The sequence below is a fragment of the Phaeoacremonium minimum genome, assembly GCF_000392275.1.
Source record: "Phaeoacremonium minimum UCRPA7 unplaced genomic scaffold PA7_03_scaffold_610, whole genome shotgun sequence".
Lineage (NCBI taxonomy): Eukaryota > Fungi > Ascomycota > Sordariomycetes > Togniniales > Togniniaceae > Phaeoacremonium > Phaeoacremonium minimum.
The window spans coordinates 525,935-535,055 of NW_006921512.1; the positions used below are offsets into that span (position 1 = coordinate 525,935).

A 9,121-nucleotide genomic window follows, 5' to 3' on the forward strand; every position below is an offset into this window, starting at 1 on the left:
GGACTCGCTCGCTGCCAGCCTGAGACAACGATGAATAGGTAAGAGAGTGCCGAGTGTGCCCAAATCCTGGTGAGGGTGACCCGGATATCTGGCGTACACGGCTGATTGTTGTACAACGCGAGAATATCCAAGGGATTACTGTTTGGATTGCTTGAACCGGTCGAGTTCAGCTGTTCCAAGCCATCGTGTAGTCGTCGCTCGATGGTGCTCGCCCTCCTAGCCACCTCCATCATTGATAGACGGCCATCTTTCCTCATGTCTTTCTTCCATGTGTCCAGAGCAGAGATCTCACCAATAAGTATGAGCACCCAATTCTGACAGCCTACGAAGTTCTCCAATTTGACTAGCGGCTCGTCGTCCGGGCACCCGCTGCCGATGAGAAGACGCTGGTGATATGCTTGTAACCGCGGGGGTTGTTCCAAGGACGTGCTGGCGATGATATCATATGCCAGCACAAGGGACCCAAAGAACAAGAACGCGGCTTGGTCTGGCGCCCACACCGTATGGTTCTTGGGATGTCCATTCCGCCATGACATCTCCCCCATCTTCTCAAGCACAACCTTCATGTCCGGGACGCCATTGACGGTGCCGTAATGCTGAAAGATCTGCTCAAAGAGCGCAATGGCCGCGTCCATGTGCGGCTGCCAGTACTCCCCGCAGCCGCAGCCCATCTGGAATGTGAGCATCTGCATGACGCTCCCCATGAGCTGTCCGCCCTCGACAAGCCTGTCTTGGATGCCATCGCGGTTGAACTGCTCTACATCCTGCTGTATCGTCTTGATGGACAGCTCCGATTGCTTTAGCAGACACTCCCAGCTTCCGTCCTTGCAGTGGTCGTGTCCGGAGTGCTGCGCTGACAGCGCAGTGGAGAAGACGTAGGCGCTCAAACTCAGGGCAGTGTGGTAAAGCCCTGTGTTCTTGACCAGGAGCGCGAGCATCCAGGTGCGGCCGCCATCGACGACGCTGGGCTTGTAGAGAGGGAAGAGAAAGGGCATGACGTAATCCAGGTATGTCATGACGAGGAATTGATCTTCCTCCTTGATGAGTGTTGGGTCGGGTGTTTGTAGCGCAGCAGGATTGGTTGGACGATGATCTGTCGTCGTGGCTGCACGGACTGGGACATCGAACGTTGCATTCAGTACGGGATCTAACATACCGGACGCATCGGTGTGTGAAAATGTCGAATTGTCAAACGGCGAGTCCACGAAGACGCCGGTATCGACACTCTCAGGCCCAAGAGACGAGGGCGTCATGGACATGGACGTCTCGCTCGGCGTCATCAGCGCCACGACACTCTCATCCTTCTGCTGCACCGTCGTGGTCGGCGGCGCAGGCGTCTCCATCGACGCCGCCTCGGCCGCATCCATGAAGCTGAAGCCGTCGTCCTCCATGCCCCGGGCCAGGGCTTCAATGTGCCGCTTGCTACGCCGCCGGGTCGCGCTGCGCTTGACCTCGGCCTTGAGGCGCTCGGCCATGGCGTTCTGCCGGTCGCCGCCGTCCATCCACTCGGGCTTGGAGTCGCGGAAGTGGCAGGTCACCTCGAGCGTCCTGCACTCGCCGCAGACGGGGCGGGCCTCGTCGCACTTCTTGCGCCGGAGGCGGCATGTCCAGCAGCCGTTGACGGGCTTGACTTTGGTCGCCATTGCTGGCAATGTGCTGTGTAATGATAGGATGGGGTGGTGAGTGCAGTAGTTTCAGGTAATTCCGCTCTGAAGAGTCCAGTGCGGCAGTGGAGATGTCACCATCTCACATCTCACATCAGATAAGATTAGAACACATCAAAGTTCCATCTTGCCCCTGCCCTGGCTGAGCCTCTCTTGATAACCTGGTGGTGTTGCACCTGATCTTAGCTCCAATTCAAAGCCGCAGTCTCCATCGGTCCAGCGCCACCGGTGAGTCTGGATTGACTTTGATTACAGATCTGTCGTGGGTCTAAGTGCTGAGCCCGCGCGGTGGTCCGAATGCGGTAAGGCGCTGTTTTGACTCAGTGCCGTGTTTGTAATCGGCGTCGGACACCATCGACCCTTCCGCGGAAGCACGCAAAGATTGACTCTCATCAGGAACTGGCCAATTGAATTTCGTTGTTTGTGTGATAGCATCAGGAAGAGCTCTACTCGTCTTTTGAGCCTTTCACAACGACTCGTCGCATGTGTGATTTCAATCCATGAGCCACGGGGTTGAAATACTGATCTCGATCTAAGCGCGCGCGGCCGTGAAGAGCGCAGACGTCCTAGGACTTCTACGGATCTTCAGAGCCAAACAATCGTCTTTGTGAGGGCATCCCAGCACGAATATTGAAGACTGCATCTCAATGTTCAAACTTGACACTTTTATTATTCCATCCGAGCCAACTCCTATCCTACAGCAAGGCTGATCATTTGACAATTTTAGGCTCCTGCGGGTAACCGCGCCATGTCCACACTGTAATCCAGTCCGTGTGCCAACGGCCCGTCCTTTTTGTTGCATGCTCGCATCCATCTAAGCCAACACGCAGGCCCGCTTCCATTATCTAGTTAACCCAAAATGCAACAACGCCGATGATGTATGCGCTCTCTATATAGCCGTCCTCCCCTGCTCTGTCTCGTTGTCACTCACTATCTCCTGTGACTGCATCCTCTTCGTCATTCATGGCTGTTAATCAGCTCTTCTCATCAGGAGTCGTTCAAGGAGCGGCGGGGACCACTATATCCGCCCGCCCTCGAGGACTTCTCTTCCTAAAATCTCCACCTCCCCCGTCTCTGCTGTGCGGCGGCGCTCGACCACCCAGCGCGTCTCGCCGCTGTCTTCCTCCTTGATGTACGAGATGCTATCCGCAGAGCCCTTGTGGCGATGCCCCATACCCGGCCGTCTGCTCGGACCTGACGCCACGGTTGGTGAGATGGGCGATATCATGTTGGTGTGGCTCGTTTCGCTTGGACTCTTCATCCACAAGCCCGAGTTGGACATGCTGCTGTTCTCTATCGGCGGCGCATCGTCGTGAATCTCCTCGTCTTCAAAGACTGGTGGGCACTGTGGCACTGGAGACGGCTGCTGTGCGGGAGGAGCGGGCGGGGAGAAGATTGGTGATGGCATGATGTTGACGGGCGCTGCCGAGTGGGCTGGGATGCTTGGGAAAGCCATGTTCATTGTCATGGTTGGGCTCCCGCTGCCGCTCCCGGCGTCCGAGTTACTCCAAAGCGAGAAGGCAGAGTTCTTGCGACCGTGGTTCGCAACACCAAGATAGCCGCCGGCACTGGGAATGCCCCAGGGACTTGCAGCGCCATCTCCGCGCTCGCCCGGTCCGGCACGATCGGATCGTGGGCTTTGATCCCTCGGTGAGCTAACAAGACTTGCTTGACTCCCACCCCAAGTCTTGTTGCGTAGACGTAGCAGTGCAGAGAGTGACATGTCACTGTCATCAGCCATCATTGCCAACTGCGCCAGACCAGGCGACTGGAGGGAGCCAGAATTCCGGCCTTCTGAACCAATGGCGGGCGGCAGCGTGAGACTCATGATCGAGTTGCGGTTCGAGTATTCAGACCGCTCAGTGATTGGTGTCAAATTGGGCTCACGGCTGACCACCCGACCGCTCGTGCTGCGGTTGACTCCCGAGGGGCCAAAGAATCCACCGTTTGAATACTCGTAGAGATTCTGCGCACTTAGAGAAGATGAATTTGACGAGGTGGATCCGTGATGAGCGTGATGCGACTGCTGTGCCGGAGCCGAGTAGAAGCCGAACTCCTGACCGTAGAAGCCATCGGAGTCATTAGCAAGCGCGCTGGCATTCGCTTCAGCAATGATCGCGTCATCGTCGAAGTCATAGTCGTCCAGGCCGTTTCCCAGATCGTCATCATTGTAATTGTCATAGTCATCATAGTCATCAAAAGCAGGATCTCGATTGTTGTGGTCAGCAGTACTTGGCTGAGAGCCCGTTGTTGGTGATGTGATGGTCAACTCGGCAGGTGCTGGTGGTGAAGAATCGCGGCGGAACTTGCCCGAGGCAGCAGCTTTATGGGCTGCCTCTGCCAGAGCTGCTTGATATGCCGCGACCTTGTCCGCTGAGCTGATCTGAGATGGGGCTGGTGCCACGGGCTGCTCGTGGTCGATCAATGCTGATGCATCCCTGTCCTTGTCTATGACTGAAGGGAAATGCTGTAGCCCGACACTCATTGATGTATGAGCCGTCGATTGATTAGCCCCTGACTGAGTAGATAGTCGTGACGTGCTGTCCGACACCCGCTTTTCTTGATCCTGAAGATGCGCAGCTCTCATAGCTTGCGCTTGCGCAAAAGCTCCTGGAATGGGCCGCCCATACTGATCGGTATCATGGTTGTCAAATATGGACTCGTCAAAAGTCGACGGTTGGATCTCGTCATCAGCTAGAGCCAATTCCTGGAGGAGACCTTCGTCAAAGTACAAGTCATCTTCGCCACGAGCTGATGGCCGTGGAATGTGCGGCGGCGCTGACTCTTGACGGGGCTGTTGCTCGACATCGTCATTTGTAGATGGCCGGGACATATCAATACCTTGTATGCCCAATCCCGCGACCGAATCTTCTAGCTTCGATTGCAAAGTCAGATCAGACGAATCGAGGGGGAAGGCTTGAGAGGTGGCCGACAGTGGATCCGGAGTTGTATTCTTCGTCACTGCAAACCCTACCGGATTGCCGTTCGCGTCTCGAGGTGTGATCAACATCCCAGGTGTGTGAGGGCTAGTCACTGATGATTGGGGGTTTGAGCGCTGGAAGGTGAAGCCGGCAAAGTTCTCCTGATCGTTGTCTGGATCATCCTCACCACCTAGATCCGGTTCGACGTCGTCCAGTCCGACTTCAAAATCTTCTTCCTCGTCATAATCAGCATTGACTCCGGGTATCCTCTCCTCTAGGCCATCATCATCCATCATTGCATCATAGTCAAAGTCATCGTCGAAGTCGTCGAACCTTGAGTCGCGTTGTGCCGATACGGGGTCAGAAGTCTGCTTTTCCAGGGCTTTTTGACGATGTCTCTCCTCAAGCAACTTTTCTGCTTTGGCAGCGCCGATCATATCGAAGCTGAAGCGCGAAGAAGTGCTCTTCATATGCTTGGGCAAAGACGACATGACGCTTTCTCGTCTTATGATTGTCTCGGTCAGTGATATGTTCCTAGACCGTGTTGTTCTCGTCGAGGCTGTTGAGCCTAGTCGAACTGATGCAGCATCCACAGATGCCACTCGAGATTTTGTTGAGACCGTTCTCGAAGACGCGGCGTCATCCTTGGGCGGAACTTCGGGTGTAGGTGATAGAGGCTTTTCGGGAAGGGGTTTCTGATCGAAAGATGCCCGCCTCGTATCCTGGAGCGTCTGCTCGGAGGGCATCTTGTTGAGATGCCTCTCATATTGAGCTTCTACATCCAGTGTATAAGGCTGCCTCTGGCCCGATCCACTGCTGGCACTCCTGCCATCACGACTCATCTGTGTAGGCAAGCTTGGCGCTTCGCGCTGGGGAGCAGGTATTGGCGACTTTTCAAACCCACTATAGCCATCTGGTCTAGGGCTCAAGCTCCCTTGGCCAGCATCGTTCGAGACAATTCTTCGAGGCCGCGGCGCACTAAAGTCATGAACTCGAGTGCCTCGAATGCGCGGGTCATATGACGGCTCTTCTGTTGGCTGAGGGAACGGGAGCGGGTTGAGATCAGGGGAGTTTTGCGTTCCTTTCCTCCTCATTAGCAAGGATGACATGGGATTCTTCAAGAAGGGTAGCCCCTTCTTCGCCTTCTGCGCATCGACCATTGCCTGAGATGTGTTCGCCATGACCGGCTCTGATACGAGCCTCGTTCCTGCCGGCCGTTTCCCCATGACAGCAGTGGAGTGCTGTAGATCCGTAGGGGTGACAAAAGATGACGCGGGCTTGACCTGCTTGATAGGCACTGGTGGTGGTCTGCTCGGAAAGTTTGTGTTTATCGGCGGGGGTGGAGCCTTCATTCTGGAGATGTGACTTTCTGGGAGAGAAACGGTGGAATTATCGGCGGTCGCCTGCATGTTCCGACGGTAGTTCTGTAGAGCAACTCCGCCGAGGAAGCCCGAGTCACCGCTCGAATAGGAGGGCCTCGTGGGCGGGGATGCGACGGGCTGAGGCGGAGGAGGCTCATTGTCTCGATCATGGCTGACCTCGGCCTCGTTGGATGTGACTCGGTGGATCGGAGGGAGGGTCGGCGGGGTGTTATTGGAGTTGGAGGATCGCGGGCGGAAGTCCGGACGGGGAGAGACATCCTGGATGCTCTGGGGATGTTCGGCATGGTCCCATGGGCTCAATTGATCAGGGACGGGCGAGGTTGGATTTGAGGGCCCCCGCCGATGGAATCGCAGATGCGATAGCATGGCGTCCATTGCCAGGCCGGCAAAGCCGCGTGTCGGCGGCGCGTAATGTGCCTCTATGGAAGCTGGATATTGAAAACTATTCCTGCATATATCGGCGTCGGTTCTGCTAGATCCGGGAGATGGGGTCACTACGGCAAGGAGTTGTTGTCGACAATGCAATCCGTGATGTTGACGCGGTCATCGCTCTTCCCGGAAAATCAAGGCAACGACGCGCAAGACAGATGGTCGAGAACAAATTGGCGACGCTGCGGGCAGCTGAGGGTTGCGAGAAGAAGCTCCATAGACGTCTCGATTATCGTCGTCGTAATCGTGCGGCAGATGCACCACTTCGTTATCGTCTCAGGTGTGGCGTCGGAGGTCTCACAAAGCTGGTGAGACGAATGTCTGGTAGCTAGCTAATGTTGGTGGTGGGCGTGATATTCTCCGGGAATACAGAAACCAGCGTTAACATTAGCCAAGCCCAAGTGTCTCTAGCTGCCTGCAACGCTGTGCCTAGGAAGCGGCGCAGCACTGGCCAACAAATGGCCTCTCCCCACAATGGTCTGGGCCGCCTCCTGGCACGTGCAGAGGATGATTAAAGATTGACGACACCAGCTTCAGATTGAACATCCTTCTCAACTACAGAGTCGCATCAAATCGCCTTCAGGAATAGCCTAGTCGTGGGAGTTACTGAAGCAACTCGCCGGGATACAACTTGTTGACCATTTTATGATGCTGATAGGCTGAGCACTCCACGCGAAATCGCCTCAATAATCAGGAGGAGTGACATTTAACGATCACCACTTCTAGGATTTCTGCCACAGTCAAAGTTAGTAGACGTGAATCGAAGGCGGTGTGGCCTAGAATCTCAGGGCATTCTGAGCGTCTCGGCTCTGGGAATATTCCCTTGATTTATTATTCTCTCATTGAACTTTCAGATACTGCCCTTGGAGATGATGATCTCTTTCAGCGATTCCCCATTTCCTGCTATCCACACGAATCAGCAGTGACATAATTCAAAACAAGTTTAAGATGGATTTACTCTATCTCTACGGTAGTCCTTTTTATATCGTTTCCGCTCTCCGATATGTCAAAATCCTTCGCTCCACGCTGCAATAATTGTGCCGCAACATCATCACGAGATATTTCATCGCTTCCGCTTCTTGTTCCGCTTGTTCTGACAATACGCAGAGGGCTACGGCCTCGAAGATGAGCAAATTCTCCAAGTACGAAATCAGAATCCCATTCCAAAGCCCCCTTCTGGCCGATGTAGTTCGGGTCTGCACCTGCGTCTAATAGGAGTTGAATACCTCTCGGGTCATGCCTGTAACAGCAGATTTGTAGTGGCGTTAGCTCGAAACCTTGGGGGTTGGGGTTTGCACCATGTGCAAGTAGAAACTCAAATCTGCAGTTGCCATCCTCTCTATGTTTTTTGTTGCAGCTCCGACACTCAGATCCATGGGTGGTCGCATAGTATGCGAGTGCGTTTGAGAAATCGGTATGGCCGATTCCGTACTGACAGCATAAGTCGAAGGACTCAGGACCGTATCTCCAACCATTCAGCATGCCATAAGCTGCGAAATATTCCACTACGGTTCCTTTAAACCACGGTGCGCGTGAGTACCTATCTGAACAAAGCCAAAACTCTCCGTCTAGAATAGTCTTTACACCGTATTGTAGGAGGCAAAGTTCTGCAAGATCATCTCGCCCCAGTATCATGAGCATCACGAATGTGCCAACTATGGCAGAACCATTAAATAGATCCCAATTCCATAACCAGAAATAGTGGCTGTGATGAACTTCGTCGTGAGATATAACCCATTCCGACCACACCATGCTGTGAGTTGTAGCCAATTCCAACCACTCGTTGACGCGGGAGTGTGAACGCGAGTAATCTAGGAAGATTGAGAGATGAGGAGCCTTGGGAGTTAGAAACTGGAACATAAGCTTCGGATCAGCTTTCACTTCCGAGTGAAATCGTATCATTTGAAATGATGTAGCTAAGCAGTATTGTCTCGAGAGATTTGGTGATGTCGAACCAGGATCGTTGCTATCTAGCCTCGCTTTCAAAGCACAATTGAAAATGGCGTCAACTAAGTCAGCGTAATCGCGTTGTGGACCTAGGGAGAAATGTAAGGCATTGCCTAACAATCTGTCTGACTCTAGGAACTCCCGGACAGTGTAGTGAGCAAGTGACGCAGTCTCTATCACCGAGCCATTACCGGATGAGAATGTGACCAAGCAGCCACAGCTCTCTTTGAGCGATTCCACAGTGAACAAGTAATCAGCTGTATAATGGTCTTCCCCTACCGATAAGGGGTACAACTCCAACAAAGTTGATGAGTCGATTGGAGGCCATTCATATATGCTTCCGTGAAAACAGATCCATCGAATCGCATGGCGAACCAAATCTCTTTCCTCAGGGTGGATACTTGAGAAAATCCTCTCGTAGGTTTCATCAAGAGTTTCCGGTAGGCTTTGTAGTGCGGTCCTAATTTTGCCCATTCGGTTAAGGCGCCGGAGAATATCGAGCTGGCAAACCGCCCAACGAAACATTCCTTTGGCTCCTCTAGACAACTTTTCTTCGACCTCCATGCGAAGGCTTGGTGGCCATGCCCTGAAGGTTGTATTTGCGGCAATTTTGGCGGCAACGTAGCGCTTGATATCAGACTCTACCAGCGGGTTTGATAGAGATAATGGGGTCGAGAGTTTTAACATTATGCGCCGAATGTCGATGTAATCTCTGCTCGACACAAAGAGCTGTACTTGTTTGAGACGGTCATCCGTGACCATATTCTGTAACAGATGC

At 53.6% G+C, this 9,121-nt stretch overlaps 2 protein-coding genes across 2 annotated transcripts; both read right to left on the reverse strand.

Moving 5' to 3' along the window:
• Nucleotides 1-135: 135 nt before the first annotated feature.
• On the reverse strand, nucleotides 136-1,643 carry UCRPA7_8834 (putative c6 transcription factor protein; the record flags this gene model as incomplete). Its single annotated transcript, XM_007921344.1, has 2 exons — nucleotides 136-170; nucleotides 293-1,643. The coding sequence occupies 2 exons, from the start codon at nucleotides 1,641-1,643 to the stop codon at nucleotides 136-138; spliced, it is 1,386 nt and encodes a 461-aa protein (XP_007919535.1).
• A 1,039-nt stretch (nucleotides 1,644-2,682) lies between these two features.
• On the reverse strand, nucleotides 2,683-4,149 carry UCRPA7_8835 (hypothetical protein; the record flags this gene model as incomplete). Its single annotated transcript, XM_007921345.1, has 1 exon — nucleotides 2,683-4,149. One exon carries the CDS (start codon nucleotides 4,147-4,149, stop codon nucleotides 2,683-2,685), a length of 1,467 nt encoding a protein of 488 aa, XP_007919536.1.
• Between the last annotated feature and the right edge of the window lie 4,972 nt (nucleotides 4,150-9,121).